Source organism: Lagenorhynchus albirostris, chromosome 3, assembly GCF_949774975.1.
Source record: "Lagenorhynchus albirostris chromosome 3, mLagAlb1.1, whole genome shotgun sequence".
Lineage (NCBI taxonomy): Eukaryota > Metazoa > Chordata > Mammalia > Artiodactyla > Delphinidae > Lagenorhynchus > Lagenorhynchus albirostris.
The window spans coordinates 33546351-33566058 of record NC_083097.1 but is presented as its reverse complement, the minus strand read 5'-3'; the positions used below and the strand labels follow the sequence as shown (position 1 = coordinate 33566058).

At 42.0% G+C, this 19708-nt stretch overlaps 1 protein-coding gene across 1 annotated transcript; it reads right to left on the bottom strand.

Moving 5' to 3' along the window:
- Window positions 1-5196: 5196 nt before the first annotated feature.
- Window positions 5197-18311, bottom strand: PTGER4 (prostaglandin E receptor 4). Its single transcript, XM_060146990.1, has 2 exons — window positions 17390-18311; window positions 5197-7150 (listed from the first exon to the last, which is right to left on the bottom strand). The coding sequence occupies exons 1-2, from the start codon at window positions 18257-18259 to the stop codon at window positions 6560-6562; spliced, it is 1461 nt and encodes a 486-aa protein (XP_060002973.1). The 5' UTR covers window positions 18260-18311; the 3' UTR covers window positions 5197-6559.
- Between the last annotated feature and the right edge of the window lie 1397 nt (window positions 18312-19708).

Below are 19708 nucleotides of genomic sequence, written 5' to 3'. Positions count from 1 at the left end.
TTTGTTGCATTGTTGATATGTCTCTTAGTCTTTTATAATCTATAGGTTCCCTTTCATTTTCTCCTTGCAGTTTATTTTTTTTTAAACTGAGTTGTTTGTCCTTTAGAATTTTCTGCTTTTTGTATTTTGTCTCTTGCATCCCACCTAATATCATTATGTTACTCTGTACCTACATTTCCTATAAAATGATTAGAATTCTTCAATTTTCTGGTAAGAATACATCATGGGTGGTTTTGGATATTTAGACCAGAAGTTAAATATTTCTGGCTATCTCTTTCTCTTTGTAATGTCAGCAGCTGTTGCCTATTTTTGCCTAGATTCATTGTTTCATTAGAGGCTACAAATGGTGATAATTGTTAGAATTTTGGTGCTAGAAAACATCTTTGAAGAAAAACTTCCCCTCATCAACTATTTTGTTACCTTAGAAACAATTTATGTAGTACAGGCAGTTTCTGTAGTGGAGGCTTTGTTCTTCCCCTTTATTTAGCACTTTTCAAAATAATATGCTCGTTCTCTAGCACCCTCCAAATGTGATGGGTGAGGTGTTCTGTTTCGGTTTTGTATCATTATGAAGTCATGCATTGAGACATATGTTTCGATCCTTGCAGTTATTATTCGTATTGATGTTGTGTACATCCTCAATTTCAGTAGATCACGCCAAGTTCATTTTTTCAAAATGGTTCTAATTTTATACCCCACCAACAATGTATTAGAGTTTCTAAAGCATACTTGATATTTTCATATTATAAAATTTTTACAAATATGATTGGTGTATAAGGGTGTGAATACACACACACACACACACACATATATGTGATTTCACTGCATATATATGTATGTGTGTGTATATATAATTATGATTTCACTGCTTATTCTTTTTTTTTTTTTTTTAGAAATTTACGACGTGAACTATTTGGAATATGATTTGGCTCCCTTACATTTCCTCAATATATTATTACTTCTGCATCCATTTCCAATACAGTTGATTTATAATTTTGGCCTCCATCTATATTCATTGTTTAATATGACTATGTAATTATCACACATAGTTCATCTCACCTAGTCTATTATTTTTATTTTACCTTTCTTGTACTTCTCTTTTTCATGGAGTCAGTATGCCTTTTTTGTTGTCGTTCTTTAGTTTTCCATGTATATATTACAAATATCCCCTCTAATAGAAATATAATACTCCCCACAATATTCCAAATATAAAATAATCCATTGATTTTCTTTCCTTTTTTTTTTTTTTAACCTAGAGACACATCCAGAACCCCTTCTCCTGCCTTAGGCTACTTTCACTGTGTTCTACTGCAGAGCTGTTGCCTTGAGTTCTCTTTCATCACTGTTCTTGGAATTCTCTTTGTTTCTTCCTTGTATTGAACTCAAGAAAGAGAAATATTTACCCAGTTGTTCAGATTTTAGTGTATGGACTTGCTGTGGTTGAAAGTTGTTAGGACACAGCTATGTCTGGTGTGCTCCTCTGTCCTCCTCTTCTGTGGTGTGGAATGGGGTGGATGACCTGGGAGGGTAAATAAATATAAGGTTGTGAGTGAATGGTAGAGATGCTGATATTGATACAAAGACAAGAAGCCCAACTCTCTTTCTCTCTTCTTTTCTTCCAAAGCACTTCCAGCCTAGGGCTACAGCCCCATGTGTGGCCTAGGGCAGCTCAGGCTAAACAATAGGGTCGAATGTTCTCTCGAGCTGAGTCTATATTTTTCTCTGGTTCCACTTCTGGCGTACCTTGAGAGCAATCATAAGATCACACTTGCAGCATCTTAGACTCAGGCTCTGTGGTGGTAGGAAGGGCATGAGGTAGGGGAGCAGTGAAAAGAGAGCAAACTTCATGGCTTGTTTTGTTCTGAAACTATGACAAGTAGTTTAGGAAAAATGACTGTTTCATGTAATGCAGATATTTCTGCATTAAAGTCTAAGGCCAAAGGCATAGCTAACAGTGAATACTACTGTGCCTTGATTTTTTCCATGGCCCTTTGTGTTTGTGGCTCCAGTAAGAAACTTGTGCAGAGGGGTGGCTGTACTTTGGGAAAAGACTCTTGCATTCCATGGTCTTCTAGTCAAAGTACCACTTTAATAGCTGTACCAATATCACAGTCTTTTCTAATACACTTGACCTGGTTGGTTAGATTATGAGATTGTCTTAAAGATTATGAGATGGTGTTAAAATTATCTTCCTGTCTGCTATATCCTACTGGGACCAGGTAGGATTTAATACTAGCCAGTTAGATAATCAAAACTGTCCTGCATAGAAAGTTTGACACTCTAAATGATCAGAAACAAGTTTCCCACAACAAAAAAACTGTCTTTGCATAACATAGTTGGTAAGTCTTATAAGTAAATGTGGAATGGATGACGAACAATGCTGAAGTTTTTCTTCCTTTGGTTCTTTTTAGAATAAGCCAGACTCAACAATAAAAAGACAGTGTATGGACTGAATTGTATCCCCCTGAAATTCACATGGTGAAGCCCTAAAACCCCCAGTGTGACTGTATTTGGAGATAGGGCCTTTAAGGAGGTAATTAAGTTAAATGAAGTCATAGGGTGGGCCTTAATCCAATGTGACCGGTGTCCTTTTTTTTTTTTTTAAATAAATTATTTATTTATTTATGGCTGCATTGGGTTTTCATTGCTGTGCGCGGACTTTCTCTAGTTGTGGCGAGCGGGGGCTGCTCTTCGTTGAGGTGTGTGGGCTTCTCATTGCGGTGGCTTCTCTTGTTGAGGAGCACAGGCTCTATACATGCGGGCTTCAGTAGTTGTGGCTCGTGGGCTCTAGAGCGCAGGGTCAGTAGTTGTGGCACACAGGCTTAGTTGCTCCACAGCATGTGGGATCTTCCTGGCCCAGGGCTCAAACCTGTGTCCCCTGCATTGGCAGGTGGATTCTTAGCCACTGCGCCACCAGGGAAGCCCCTGACTGGTGTCCTCTTAAAGAGATACCAGGGATGCATGTGTACAGAGAAGGCCACGTGGCAAGACAGCAATAAGGCAACCATCACAAGCCAAGGAGAGAGGCCTTGGGAGAAACCAAATCTGCCAGTGCCTTTATCTTGGACCTTCAATCTCCAGAACTATGAGAAAATAAATTTCTGTTGTTGAAGACAACCAGTCTATGGTACTTTGTTATGGCAGCCCTAGCAAAGTAATACAGACATATTATCCAATTTAAAAATGCACAAATGATTTGAATGGGCATTTCTCCAGAGAAGATATACAAATGGCCAGTATGCATACGAAAAGATTCTCAACATTGGGACTTCCCTGGTGGTACAGTGGTTAAGAATCTGCCTGCCAATGCAGGGGACACAGGTTTGAGCCCTGGCCTGGGAAGATCCCACATGCCACAGAGCAACTAAACCCATGCGCCACAACTAGTGAGCCTGTGCTCTAGAGCCCGTAAGCCACAACTACTGAGCCCATGTGCCACAACTACTGAAACCCGTGCACCTAGAGCCTGTGCTCCGCAACAAGAGAAACCACCACAATGAGAAGCCCACGTGCAGCAACGGAGACCCAACGCAGCCAAAAATAAATAAATTTAAAAAATATATGTATATATAAAATTACCATTTAAAAAATTATAAAAAAGATTCTCAACATCATTTGTCACTAGGGAAATGCAAATCAAAACCACAGTGAGACACCACTTCATACCCATTAGGATGACCGTAATAATTTAAAAAGACAATAACATGTATTGATGAGGATGTGAAGAACTTGAAACGCTTGTACATTGCTGGTGGGAATGTAAAATGGTGCAGTCACTTGGGAAAACATTTGGCAGTTCCTCAAAAAGTTAAATATATACTTAATAAATGACCCAGCAGTTTCACTCCCAGGTATATAGAGAATTGAAAACAATATGTTCCCACAAATACTTGTACACAACTGTGGCTATCAGCGGTATTAATAACAGCCAAATAATGGGATCAACCCAAATGCTCATCAACTGATGCATGGATAAACAAAACGTGGTATATTCACACAATGAAATATTATTCAGCCATAAATCAGGAATGAAGTACTGATTCATGCTGCAACATGGATGAACTTTGAAAATATTATGCAGACAGTAAAGGCCACATATTGTATGATTACGTTTATGTCCAGAATGGGCAAATCCATAGAGATACAGTGGTTGCCAGGGTCTAGGGGGAAAGGTGAATTGGGAGTGACTGCAAATGGGTCTGTGGTTTCTTTTTGGGATGATGAATATGTTCTGGAATTAGGAGTAATGGTTGCACTCTATGAATATGCTACAATACTTTACAAGGCAAATTTTATTATATGTGTTTTATTCCAATTAAAAAAAAGAATAAGCCAGAATCAGCATTCCGGGTGGTGAACCTGAAGTAAAGGATGAGTGAGATTATGCCTTGACTATTAGTAATGCTGACTTCTGAATGAGGCTTTGTTTTTCCTCCATGAACATGGGTGATGAATATATATATTCATTTATACGTAAATTTAGATGTTGTCTCATTGTCCATATACATGGAAGAAAAACAAAAGCTTCTCTCACAGGTAAAATATTCTCTGAAAACATTGTTTCCTATTCATTGGTTAGCACGGTAAAGTAGAAAGAGCCAGATCTCCTTTTCCCTCAGCCGGAAATCACTAAGCCATCAGGACTGTGAAGATGACAGTCTAGCTTTTCTGATATCATCCAAAAATCTCTCTAAAAAAAAAATCGCAAAAAAAAAAATCATAACCTCACTCCTGGGGATTGCTACTCAGTGTGTTCTAATACTGGCAGCATCAGCATCACCTAGGATATACCCCAGACCTACTGAATCAGAAACTTCGTGTTTTCACAAGACTTGCAGATGACTGTGATGCATGCTAAAGCTTGAAAAGCACTGATCTAGAGAATTAACAAGTAGGAAGGGTAACAAGTTTATGCTAATTTTTTAATATTAAATATTTGGATACTTCACATGTAGCAAGTTAAGCATAATACTGTCTCCCGTACTATCCATACAGACTGGTAATTTTGAGTACACTTCGCACCCAGATCTTGGTTTCTAAATGCCCGTCTTCACTAAGTGGATCCAAGGCTCTGTGCTATTCTTGTAACTTTACCTTCGACATTATTTTAAAATAAAAAATTTTAAATATTTCAATTAAAAAAGATGAAAGATGACCTGAAACAAACACACAAAAATCACACAAGTTTTCCAAAACTGATGATATGGAACTCAGACTGAGTGTATTTATTTATTATAATCTCCAAAATAATTTCAGTTGGTACAACTGCTTAAAACCACATCACTATCAGGCTCAATTTAATTACAACCAAGCAATTCACAAAAACACTTTAAGCAACAAAACATGCTTAATATTTCTTTGAGAAAGTCCTTCAAATATGTGTACAGCATTACTGGGCGTTAACACAAAACTTTTAAAAGATGACCCTTACATGCCCAATTTCTGTACCCCTTCTGTTGTGACATCTGTGAAAGGCTAATTTAACCAATCCTTCCACGCCTCCAAGTAAAGCCCTTCATGGTGCAATCTGCCTTTCTCTTAAATTTTAAAGAATATTCTAGATCATTCCTTAGGAAAGTAAAACTATGCACAATTCTGGGGGGGAAACAAGCTGCTTAGACTTTTTATTTTTATATTATACACTTCAATTATGGGTTACTTATTAAACACTTTTTAAAATTTATGTTACATTTTAAAAAGTACCAGCTAGAGAAGACAGAAGTACAAAATATTTATCAGCATATTAGTTTCTCCTGAAATCACAGTTTTCTGGATAAATGCATGCAGCATCACTAAACGTTTTTTACTATGTATTACACATAGCTTAGAAAGAACTTTAATATTTTGGCCTGTAATTTTCGTGTCTTCAATAGTATTTTGCTTTATTCCTTTAATAGTGCTAAACTCTTTCTTTTAAAAATTTATCTTTTTTATAGATACGACTCTCACTGTGAATTTTCAACACCATAGCCTGAACTTGGTTATGAAAAATATCTAACATCTGCAACTTCAGCTGGTTATACTAGGGGAGAGGGGTTACCATAATTTTATTATACCTTGTATTAACAATAAACCTTCTCACAGAGAAGACGATACTTTAAATACTTTAAATCATATTTACAACAATAAAATTCACATTTCATGCTTTAGTGAGACACGTAAATCATCCATAAGATAGTCCTCCTAGTTTATTGGAATAGAGCCCTTCTGTACCTGGCCTTCTGCTGTGTGCCAGATATAAAGCTCTTGATGTTATGAAAATAGCAAACTTATGCCATCCTCCTATCAAGTAGAAAAACTGAGGGTACATCCTCCCAGCCATCAAGTTGTAACCGAAATCCTGTATCATAGCGAGATGGCAACCAATGTGCTTCAGACCTCGGGACCCATAGGAATCAACTTGATGGTTTGAAAAGTGCCCAAAAGCCAGGATATTCTCTAATGTGCATTGTAGAATGAAGAGGGCCCTTCTGAGCACGGCTAAACAGTTCATTTATGTGTCTATTGCACAGGATCTTAGAAGCTTCCAGAAATAGTGCTGTATTTCTTTCCTTCACTACTATATACATTTTTCTGATAAGTTCAGTGTTTCATTGGGAAATGTGACTTGCAGGGAGCTCCCCTTTGGGGCAGGTCCAGCCCTGCCACTCCCACCAACCTCGTCCACCAGTAAGACACTCTCCGAGTCCTGCCCCTGTGAGGAGTCTGAGGTTTCTGATATTCGCAGAGTCCTAAGTGATGTGCTGTCTGTTTGGGTCAGGCCCATGCCAGGCACACCCGGAAGCAAATTCCTGCCTCCAAGGCTATTTTCACTGAGGTCTGGCATGTAAAGGAGGGTCTGAGACGTGCTGCTGACCTCCTTCAGCTCCCGGGAGAAAAAGGAGCGAGAGTGGCTGGACATGGCAGAGGATGTCCTTCTACTGTCTGAGCAGTGCTGCCCCGAACGCTCTCTGCGCGAACCCCCGATGCGGCAGAAGAGGCATTTGATCTTCTCTATCGCTTTACTGAGCACTGTCTTCCGCAGGAGGATGTATATCCAGGGATCCAGGATGGGGTTCACAGCAGCAATTCGGATGGCCTGCAAATCTGGGTTTTTGCTGATCACTCGCTCCAAATTTGGCTGATATAACTGGTTGACGAACACCCGCACCTGTGTAAATGAGATGCCCACATTTTAGTGGTTATCATTAAGCAACTGGGAGAAACATTTTTATGCAACGTCTAACTTAGTAACATTAGGTAGCTGCCCTCTTTTCTGTTAATAAGTGCCAGGAAAAGAGCAGCATACACAATTAGCTTCAGAAGAACCACCGATTAACATTTATGTTTCAAGTCAGTGTAACTTTAATATATTTGTAACTACCTTATGAATATCTTCCCAAGATCAAAGAGGGTATAAAAGAATGTAATGTGTGTACAGGCAACATATGCATGAAGTTCCCTGGAGAAGAATTTTATTAACTTCATTTCTGTGAGTGCTTTCAAGTTTTTGTAATTCTAATGAAGTATCTTTTTTTCCCCAATAGGCACTCATTTCCTTTATGCCAGTTGGCTTTGTATATATTTAAATGAAACTTATTTTGGAAGTCAGCTAATCATCTAATCACAGAAAAGCCCAGAAATTTATTTTAGGATCTAGAAAGAATAGCCTGGAAACTTTTAAACCAATATCTGAATCTAGTATCATCTAGAATGACCAGAGAATAGTTTTTATTTTCTCTATATGAATCTGTTCCCCGGTTATAATAATCATCTAGTGTTATCAACTCTTCCTTCAAAAATCTTTTCTATAAGCTAACTGTATGTCAATAAATAAATACAATAAATGAAAGGAAGAAAAAAAGAAAACCTTTCCCCTTTTTTCCCTCTAACTGCATTCCTCACCTGGGTAACTGTATCAACCACCAAACTAGCTTTCCCACCTCCGATTTCTGTTCTTTCCAATCCATCCTCCAAACTACCACCAGGAGGTTATTTTTAAAATGCAGATCTGATTATGCTACTTGGCTGCTAAGCCTTCACTGGCTCCCTGCTGCCTGGGAACTATAGTTTTGCTCAACAACTGCCACTCAGGGAATCCATCCCTCCTTTGTGTCTCTGGAGCATTTGAGCCAGTAAACAGCCAAGAGCACTCTGGACAGCCCAACAGGGATGACAACTCATTCTAGTGCAGTTTGAGCTATTCAAGGGAAGGGGCATGCTGCCAGCCCAGCACAGGCCGGGATGGCATGAATGAAGTAAACACAAGGAGACCCTAACAACCTTTTTGCTGTTGTGGAGTCTTATTTTTGACAGTTAAACGTTTTTGCTCTTACCGTAATCACTTATTTACTCATATTCTTTCATGCATTTAATCATTTAATAGTAAGCCTTTATCGTGTGTTAGGCGTTGTGATGGGTTCTGGGCACAAAAAGTTGCATTAAAGACCCAACAACACTTGAAGGCAGAGAGTAACCTCCAGCGTGCAAAGCAGGAAGGTAGATCAACTATTGCTGGGGATAAATGATGAGAGGCATTTACAGGGGGCACAGCTAACCCAGACCTGGAGGGGAGGGCATCAGAAGATGCTTCCTGTGGGAGAGGAGCTTGGACTGAGTTTTGATGGATGAGTGGGAGTTTGCTGAATTTAGAAGGAAGGACATAGCATTTTATTTTATTTATTTTTGGCTGCGTTGGGTCTCCGTTGCCGCGCACGGGCTTTCTCTAGTTGCAGCAAGCAGGAGCTACTCTTCAGCTGCGGTGCGCAGGCTTCTTGTTGTGGTGGCTTCTCTTGTTGCGGAGCACGGGCTCTAGGCACGCCCGCTTCAGTAGTTGTGGCACATGGGCTCAGTAGTTGTGGCTCGCAGGCTCTAGAGCACAGGCTCAGTAGTTGTGGCGCATGGGCTTAGTTGCTCTGTGGCATGTGGGATCTTCCTGGACCAGGGCTCGAACCCATGTCCCCTGCATTGGCAGGCGGATTCTCAGCCACTGCACCACCAGGGAAGCCCAGACATTGCATATAGAATTACTCTATTTAAAATGCCAAGTCATGGAAGAATGAAATGATATGCCAACTTCTGGGAACTTCAGATGACTCAATGAAAAGAGTATGAATTTGTATAAACTGAAGGAAGACTATCATTTTATTCCTTAGAGGTAAAAGCACTTGTTTTTACCCTTTTTAAAAAATTGAAGTATAGCTGATGTACAATGTTATGTAAATTACAGGTGTACAATACAGTGATTCACAATTTTTAAAGGTTATACTCCATTTATAGTTATACAATATTGGCTGTATTCCCTGTGTTGTACAATATATTCTTGTACCTTATTTAATACCTAATAGCTTGTACCTCTTAATCCCCTACCCCTTTGTTGCCCCTCCCTTCCCTCTCCCCACTAGTAACCACTAGTTTGTTCTCTATATCTGTGAGTCTGCTTCAAAAAAGTACTTGTTAAATGTACACTTTCACATTTACTCCTGAAGAGCAGATCTTAGAAGTTCTCATCATAGGAAAAACATCTTGTAATTATGTGTGGGGATAGATGTTAATTAGACTTATTGTGGTGATTATTTTGTAAGATATAAAAATATTGAATCCTTATTCTGTGCACCTGAAACAAATATATATCAATTATATCTCAATAAATAAATATATGTGTGTGTGTATATATATATAAATTCAAAAAAACCCCAGAATTTTTCTCTTAAAGGATGATGATGATGATGATGTCTGGGTCTTACTTTTAATTCCACCAGGATCCTTTATATAAAAATCTCATTGTAATTCATATAAAAATAGTGGTTTTAAGATAACTGCCATCTGTCTTTAGTAATTATTTGATAATTATTATTGCCTTCAGTAATTATTTAAGGTTAGGGAGAAGTAAGAAGTGAGTCTCACAGCCAAGGAGGATGCATTAAAAACCATAAAAAGAAGAAAGAACTCATAAAAACATAGCTGGAGCCATTTAATTAGGGACAAATATCTCTAACTTTAATAAGAGTTGATGACATTGCCACTTTGCCATACAGTATAATAATTAATGTTCATGGTGTATGAGTCACTAAGAAAGAATAGGGATATTTTAGAGATTTATAACAAATTGGATAAAAATGTCTAAAATGTGTAAATAAATTTCATTAATCTGCAAAACTCAACTTATATGAAACTTATTTCTAGATGATGCTATAGATCAGTGAGGTGTAACTGCATTTCTGTTTCTTCCTACACTGGAGTTTAGACCTCAATCAACCACAGGCTTATAATCCTTTATCAAGAAGTTGTTATTGTTTTGTTATTCATTTGTTTTGTTTTGTTTTTGGTTGTAAAACCTGAACTGACTAGACCATGAAGTGATTTATAATTTTATTTATTCTACTTAATGTGAATATTCCTATGTTTTGCTCCAGAGGTCCTGTTCCAGTTCTGATGGGGATATTACATTTTATACATTTATACATTTAGTATATTACTAAATTACTCTTCTAAAAGCCAAGAAGTTCTGAATTTAAAACACATCTGGTGCTAAATGTTTTGAATAAGCAATAGCAGTCCTGCAAATCTCATAGAATAATGCGGTCACATGGCTCTAAGATGAAATTATTACCTTGATCTCTGGAAGACAGCTAAATAAAAACTGAACTAGAATGAACAGCAGTATATGATGACTACTCTTAAAATATTAGAAACCATGTTTGGTTAAATACTATCAAGACAAAGGATGACTGATTTTCTATCCTTTCAAAAACCAGTGAAACAAAGCATCTTGGTTTCCTCCCACCATACTCTTTATTGAGGTTCTCAGCTGCGCCTGGGCATCGAGATTCCCTCAGGTCTACGGACCTTTTCTCAGATGAAGTGTTACAGAAACCTGGACGTTTTGAGAATCTTATTTAGATCCCCCACCCTGTTGGTGGGCGATTTTGGTCTGGGGCTCAGGTCTCCAGATGACTTCCATGTTGCTTTTTCTGCTTTAAGGCCGGCTGGCCTTCTGTTTAAGAATTATTTCCTGACAAGGGAATTATTGGTAAAAAGCATGACATCTATATTTTACTCTCACACAGTAGGTTCCTAAGGGTAAAAGAAAGGATAGATTTAAATCTGTTAGTATCAGGCCCTCCCTGGTGTATAGTAGCCTCTAGTGAAAAATCTAAGGCAGGATTTGTGCGAATTTGAGACTTCCAACCTCTAGGTGGCAGTGTTGCTCCACTTGGGAGTTTGTGGTCCCACAGGCCGCTTAAGAAGCGTTTTGCAGGCTTCCCTTCCCGCAGTGGTTGAGAATCTGCGTGCCAATGCAAGGGAACACACGGGTTCGAGCCCTGGTCTGGGAAGATCACACATGCCGTGGAGCAACTAGGCCCGTGAGCCACAACTACTGAGCCTGCGCGTCTGGAGCCTGTGCTCCGCAACAAGAGAGGCCGCGATAGTGAGAGGCCTGCGCACCGCGATGAAGAGTGGCCCCTGCTTGCTGCAACTAGAGAAAGCCCTCGCACAGAAACGAAGACCCAACACAGCCAAAAACAAATAAATTAATTTAAAGAAAAAGAAGTATTTTGCCCAGCCACCTCCAAGACCCTCTTTCAGAACAGAATCTTGGTTAATTCTAAACTTTGCATTTCTCAAATTTTTTTTTCAAATTTTTAACATAGAAATGTTTTGTTGCTAGTTGTTTCTCCCACCGCTTCCTTACTACTGAAAGGAGGAAGAATTTTGAACAGCTGAAATGGATATAGAAGGAATGAAATTTGTAGCTATTTAAGGGAATGTAATATTAGGAGTTACCATTCAATTTTTAAATTCCCATGACCTTTCAGAAAAGTCAGAGTGCTGTAAAAAAAAATTAATAATGGACTTACATAATCAAAGGTGACGAGAGGCAAGGAAAGAATCATCTTTGTGGCTCACTTCATATTCAGCAGTAATTAATTCTGACTACTGTTAAGGGAATGAAAGAGCCTTATTTCAGAGTTCCGTGGTGGGGGGGCCGGTGCTTACAATTAATACAAGCTACTGAACCTGGTCATTTAATGTCTTCTCAGGAAAGGAGACCTCACGGGGTAGCATAAACGTGAGTTTGAAAAGCAACATTCCAAATTCGGGTAAAAACATTCTCAAAAGTTGGTCAAATCATTGGAAAAAAATCAAGATGAAAGAGTTTTCCTTTGCAGCATGTTCTCAATGGAGACTGACTTTAAGCAGAGAAAAAGAAGGCAAAAAAGAACAAAATGCCCACGTACTTCATAAGGTTTGAAAAAAACACAGCCATCTCTGCCTCACTTTAAAGGCTACTTGATTTGCTCTGCTGAAAGGGGGGAAACCCCAGATTAAGATGGGACTATCCACAGCAGGACTTCAGTGTCATGTAGGGAGGGGAAAGCACTTTTCTGCAATTCTTGTCCAATGGGCTCTTGTTACACAAATAAACATGTTCAGGCAGTTTTCAGTTTTGGAAGAGTGTGCTGCTGAGAAAACTGAACCTCTGAGTCGGAGGCGGGCGGGGGAACACCTTAAAAGAATTCACTGAATACAAACAACGCATACAGTCTCTTGCAATTTTAAAAGTTAGTCTACTTTTCAGTAGCTGCAGATTTGCGCCTATGGCCTCTTGTTAAAATTGGCATACACGACAATATTCTAAACTTCTCAAAGATGACTAGACATTAGGATTCAGGAGCATTGGAACATAACTTGGAGAAAAGATGATAAATTCAAAATTAGATGTGATGACAGGAAAGCTATAAGGGAGGCTACATGTTGTAAAGATAAATGCCCACGTTCTGTTCAATTCCTGGCCCTGCTCCATAAAGAATTTATGAGCAAATTATGAAAGGGCTTAGTACAAGTATGTGGAGGCTTGGCCACTGTGGAATATACCAATAATTTTTAAACCACAGCTTAGAGGTAGCTTTGGGGTATATAGTTAATGACACGGTATCAAAAACACACACTTTCTGTTTAAGAATTAACTTGTTGGTGGGGAATGTCTAATTGAAAAAGAATGTTGAAATTTTGATTAGACTGATTTGGTAGATGACTGTCGAGGCAGAAATGTTTTCCAACAAATGACAAGAACCTGTAACTGGATTTGTGTGTGTGTGCTCCTTGTTCTGTTCTGAGCACATAAAAGGAGTGATCTGTGTGTGCTCAGTTATCTAACTGCCCTGTGAAGAGTCCAAAATTGACACAGCTGTTACTAGAAATGCTTACCTTTTTTTTTTCAATTTAGTGACAAAAAATATCTCTAAGTAAAGGAGAGTGGAGAGAGTGCTTGGCTGTGTGGTGGAGTGAGAGCTCTGTTCTCCTTCCCTCTGCCTCACTAACTGGCCATTTTAACTGCAGGCGAATTGCCTCGTCTCTATAGGTCAGGTCTGTACATTGAAAATTTATTTCTGCAGTGTTTGTTTTTTTAAACTCTAACTTTCAACATTCTAATAGGAACCTGCAAGAATCACTTCAGCTCTGGGGGAAAAATATCTTATTAGCAGATGTTCCATAACCAAGCCTTGACAGGTCAGCACAGCATGGCGAAAGGAACATTAGACTAGGACTCACCCACAGCCACCCAGGAAGTAGCATGATATAGTCTTCATCTGCAGTTGAGGAATCCTAGAGCTTTTTTTAAGACTCAGATGAGATGCAGGGAAAACACCTTACTTTTACGTGCTGCTTTGCAGTCTTCAAGGTACTTACTACTGCTGGGTCTGCAATTTTATGTTATGGCTAAAAATCTGCTTTGGGGCATTGCTATTTTTTAATTTAGCCAAATATATTTGAAAACAATAATCAGATCCTTCAGGTAATCGTGCCTGGATTTATGGTATTCCTCGTGTACCTCTAGATATGATTTTTACGCATCTGAAACCCCATCAGTTGTTTTAAGATTCCAATTGCAGTCTGCCTACAGTAAACAAAAATCTACACAGCTTTCCTCTGCTCTAATAAACCTTTACTGATCAGATGCGGATGAAGTCTTTATGCAGACAACTAGTTTATAGTAAGGAAACAAACACTCACAGGAAGCTATTTTCCTGAAGACCTAAGTTTCACCTGTCCCAGGCAGAAGATGAATCAAATTGGCCATTCTGCCCTTAACAGAGATGAATGCTTGCTACTTCAAAGTAAGAAGAAAATAAAAGAAACGAGTAAGCAATAAATACTGCCATGGCTTGCCTGTGCATGGGGGGAAAATGCCTTTTCAAATCCTACAGTGTAACTGTTTAGCCCTGAGGCAAAAGATTGGATTATAATCATTATCGTAACATTAGTAACTGCAAAATTAGGCACCAGACGTTGATCCAGCTGCAGCATTTAACACCAGGACCTTAGGAGGCTGTCTCACATATTTCTAAAGAATTCAATCCCTTTTATTATCTTAAGCATAGATTCTTTCATTTCTTTAGCTTCTCTTGTATTTTAAAAACCAGAGCCTGGTTATAAATAGAATAGACAAAATGACAACCGCCGCCTTCCCACAAAACCTTGTCATGTAATGTTCCCTGTCCATTGTATTTACATCTTTTCTGTTCATTGTTTATGACTCGCTTTAGAAAATTTTGCAACTTCAGCACAGTTCCTTATATATCCACAACTAATTTTCCAACCTTTCTCAAATTTCCATTCCAAGTTCTATTTATGCAACATATATATTTTGGATAACAAATTAAAATTTACTTTTGATCCTAAATTCAATACCAACTGCCCTCTAAGAGCCACTGTAGTTTTTCCTTCCCTGGTGTCCAAAAGATAAAAAATGTGGGTCATTTGCAGTGACTGCTTGTTTTCCTATATGTTGTGAGTCACGCTTTGCTAAACTGCACATAAACTGTATTTGCTCTATTATTTCCAAAGCATTTTAAATGTTTCGAAGGGTTTGATTTGCCTCAGATAGGATTAGTGACCAACTTTATTTGATAAAGTTAAAAGAGATGCTTCATTAGTTTCCTTGGAACTGAAGATAGATCTGACTATTTTAAATGTCAAAGTTCAGAAACTTTCAACTTAAATTACAATATGAATAAGAGAAACATGAAAAACAAGAAAATTGTAAAAATAACCCAAGGAAGGTTACAGTTGTGGATGTTTCCCTTTTAATTCTTTCAGTAATTGCTAAACTGTGGCTGGGTGAGTAGTACAATGACACCGTTCTTATCATTAATTTACAATTAAATTGATTCTGAAATTAGATTTTAGTGGCCAAAACTAAAGGCTAAAAACTGAAGCTGCCATTACTTGTACGATTCCTTATTCCTTACAAAGGTATGTCCATGTGATTACTTCTCAGCTGAGCCATTGTCAATTTTCAGGGTAAAATGACTTAATATCTACTACTTGATACTGACTTTATATAGAGTATAGTCCCTGTTAGTTAAAATGTGGTTAATTTGCAAACCACAAATACAGCTCCTATAATTTCTTGCCTCTTACTTCTCAAATAATGTCAAAGGCTTTGTGATAAATGGCCCTGCACCATTGGGTCAGATCTGCTATTTCAGCTCATAAGAGGCTTGAAGAAAACAATTCATCTGTGACTGTGCGGTAATCAACAGCTTCACATGCTTATCTCCAACCAAAACACATTTTAAAAGTATGTGCATGTCGCTAAGCTTCTGGCTCTAATTTGTCAGTTCCTTCAAGTGCATGTTCTGCAAACAACAACAACTCACTTTGGCATTTACTGTTCTGTAAAACATAACGCAGAGGCCACAGAAGGAAGCCCCAGCAGGAGCAGAGCTGTTTCTTCCAAAATCTCACTTTATTCTGAGTTGCCATTACAGACAGTAAAATATATTTATGTGGCTCGATCAATTCTGTAAATTATGCTGGGTCCTGCAATGGTTTAAAGGCCCTTCTGGCCAATTATATTTACTTCTGTTTATACAAATTGGCAAGAAGCTACTGTATGCTGGCTCTCAGCCACTTCGAAGTTCCTTCCATTTACAGTCAATTTTACGAGAGATATAATATTTTTATATTAAAGATCCCCCGAACGGCATTAATAAGGGAAAAGAAGGAATAATAAGCTGTTACATTTATTTTCTTTTGCTCCCAGTCAGCATAAAAAAAAACCCAAACTTTTTTGAGTTGATAGTTTAGAATTTCCAGGAATGAGGTGTTTTGAGAGATGGAAAAACTCAGAACTAGTTGCTTTCAAGAGAAACTCTAGATACAGTCGTATGTGCATCTGCCCATGGGTTTCTAGTGCAAACAGAGGAGAACTAGGTAGGGCTTTCAACCTTCCTGCTTATGACATTTTAAAACACTTTGAAAGTTAATCCAAAGGCAATTTAAAAGAAGGTGGTGTCCTGAAAATAAAGTGTACCAAAACTCAAATACACGCACTGCTGCGAAGGCCAACATTACAAGCGTTCTCGGAGGGAGACATGACGTAATAGAAGAGAGGCAGGGTTTGGAGTCAGAAGGGTCTGAGGTTCATTTCAAGCTGCACGGCTTTGGCTTGGCAATAAATAAGATGGCCATCTCTAAAACCCCATTTCTCTAGAAAGGCACTGTACCTCTCACAGCTGATGATTCGAATTCAATACCCCATGTACATCAGCCTGCCCTTAATATGCCCCCTGAGAAACCTTGCTTTCCTGGCCCCTAGAGAGAATGACGGAACCCGAGTCTGGACCATGCCTGTGTAGGGCCACATGTGCACTGCGATGTGCTTCTCACCATGGTAAAGAGCAGGGAGTTCAGCTTGATAGACTAGCTCTGCTGGATTATTTTAAGCAAGTCACTCCCTGTGTAAAGTGAAGGAGTTAGACTAGACCAAAATGCATCCAATGTCCCTTCTAGCTCTAAAATTCTACATAAGCTACCAAAAAACCCGACATAAATAAAAACCCCACTATTGTAAGGAGTGTACACCAAAGAGATCACCACCTGGTGTTTCGGATTCTGCCCTAGACAGTGCAGAGGACGGGGCTAAGTCACACTACAACGGTTTCCCCTCCGCATCTGACAGAGTGCGGCGGGTGTTCCCGGAAGGCTGAAGACCAGTGTCAGGCATCAAGGGGTAGGGGCTGTCCCGAGAGAGTGAGAGAGAGAGAGAGAGAGAGAGAGAGAGCGAGCGAGAGATTGAGAGTGAGTGAGAGAGAGTGAGAGAGACAGAGAGAGAGAGAGAGAGAGAGAGAGAGAGAGAGAGAGAGAGAGAGAGAGAGAGAGAACCCGGGTTTCGGGGAAGGAAACGGCGATGTAGGGGAAAGGCACCTGCTGCATCTCTTTAGCGACGGGGCCTAAAAAGAGGTCGGGGCTGCTCTGAGAAGCAGACCGTGCAGATCCAGCCCCTACCTGGAGGAGACGCGTTGGTGGCCAAGGAATGAGAGGAAGAGGAGGGAGCGGGAGATGGAGGGAGGTGGATGCAGGAAAAGGGCCGAGTGGAGCCCTGGCCCCAGCCACTCACCACAAGCGGGATGGAGCAGATCAGCACCACTAGGGAGGTGGCGATGAGTAAGATGACCATCTGGATCTCGGCGCCCGCGATGCGGCGGAAGCTCCGGCGGCGGCGAAAGTCGCTGAGGCGCGGCAGGGCGGGCGAGGCGGCGGCCGAGGAGCCCCGGCAGGCGGCCTGGACCACGGCGGCGGTCGCGTGGTGCTGCTCGGTGCCCAGCGAGGTGCGGCGCATGAACTGACGGTGCATGCGGAGCAGCGCGCCGCACACGAGCACGTTGCAGAGCACGGTGGCGAGAATGAGGAAGGAACTGAAGCCCGCGTACATGTAGGAGAAGGCGGCGTGCGCCGTCACATTGGTGGTCCAGTCGATGAAGCACCAGGTGTCCGGGTACTGCAGCCGCGAGCTGCCCAGGCCCATGTTGGGCAGCGCGCAGAAGAGCACGTTGGACGCGTAGACCGCGAAGAGCGTGAGGCCCGCCAGCCGCTTGTCCACGTAGTGGCTGTAGAAGTAGGCGTGGTTGATGGCCAGGTAGCGCTCGATACTCATGGCACAGATGATGCTGAGCCCCGACAGGCCGAAGAAGAGCAGGATGAAGGTGCTGTACTCGCACAGCGCGGGGCCCCCGGGCCACTGGCCCTTCATGTACGTGGCGATGGTCACCGGGCTCACCAGCAACGTGCCCAGCAGGTCGGTGACCGCCAGCCCGCATACCAATGTGTAGAAAGTCGTCTCCTTTTGCTCTTTGCGCGACTTGCACAGCACCACGATGGCCACCAGGTTGCCCACCACCCCGAATATGAACATAACCGCCGGGATGGTCACTGGGCTGTTCAGTCGGTCGGAGGCCAGGGCGGATGCATTGCTTCCAGGGGTGGCCATGGTGGTGGCCGGCGGTACACTGCCTTGGAGCGCGAGGCTGGTCTGCTGTTGGTAGGAGAGAGACAAAGACGCGGTGAGCGGAAATTACCACTTGCAAAAAGGTGTCAGACCCGCACCCAAGAGACAATATGCTGATGAGACCAGGGCAGCAACTCGATCCTACTTTGTGGATTGTAGCCACTTACCAACTGCGGCTACCGAAATCTCCAGGCTCCGGATACGTCCTGCCAGCAGCACCACTCTACTGGCATTAATATTTATACGTTAGTACTGCCATTCTCTCCTCCTCCAAGCCAACTCATCCACTGCCAAGATGAACAAGACTTATCTCAAGGGAAAAGTGTTTTGCTCGTTTTCCCGACAGATTCTGAGTCAATAAAAGTCTCACAGAAACCAGGTTACGGAAGATAATTTGGAGAGCGCGCTCTTCCCTCCCTGGCTCGGCTCAAGGGGCGCCCGCCCACCGCTCTCTGCCCAGTGCCTCCAACCCTATCTCACCTGTGGTAGCCGCGGAGGTGGCAGCCACGTAAGCCCCCAGGGTCAAGCCTCGGATATCCTGGACACGCCTTCACCCTGCCCTCAGCCTTGCCCCGCTCAGTGTGGAGCTTACCAAGCCTTTGCCTTCTCAGAGCCTGCTCTCGGTGGCTGCCAATTTTCCGGTACAGGGGTCAGAGCGGTCAGCTTTCAAAAACTTGGAGAACCAGAAGGACAGCGAAATGGGTCAGTGAAGCCTGATCTTGGATTTTTTTTTCTTTCTCCTTTCCTTCGTTTCTTCAAAGACGATCCAAGCTTTGCGAAGCCCGCGGGTCTCGTCCGCGGACGGACGGCGCTCAGGTGTACTGCCGCGCGCGCAGGTGGCACCGAGCCTCGATCCCCGGCTCGGGCCGCCTTCCTTCCCAGCCCAAGGCAGCGCGGGCGGCTACCGGGGCTGGCGGCTGCAGCTGAGGCCGCTTTTGGCGCCCTGGGGGCGGCTTGAGGTCCACTCGGCCTGAGGCTCTGACCTGGGGCCGTTCATCTTCCTCTCGCGCTGCCTGTTTGGAGCTCCGCTCTTACCCTTCCAGCCTCTGTACAAACTTTTCTCCTGCTTCAAGTTTCCCTGGCGGAGGCGGGGCCACACTGTGCGCGGCCCGGGCGCCCATTGGCCAGACCGGGAGGGGGCGGGGCGCGTGCTAGCTCCTCTGCGCGGCGAGGAAGCTCCGCGGGCTGGAGGGAGGGGCTCCGGGCTGCGCTGATCCCACCGCGCCTCGGGGGGCGGCTCCCTGCAGCTTTCCCGCCCTCCAACGAGGTAGGGGAGGGGGTGTTGGAGACTTGGTCCTCTCGCCTCAGGCAGGTGGTGCGGAGAAGCACTGGTCCGCGGGAACCCTGGGGAAGCCCCAGTGCTCTCTGTGCACCCTCTTAGGTACTCTGAAGTCGGCATCCAGCGGGGCCAGCTCTGAAACCGGCATCTCT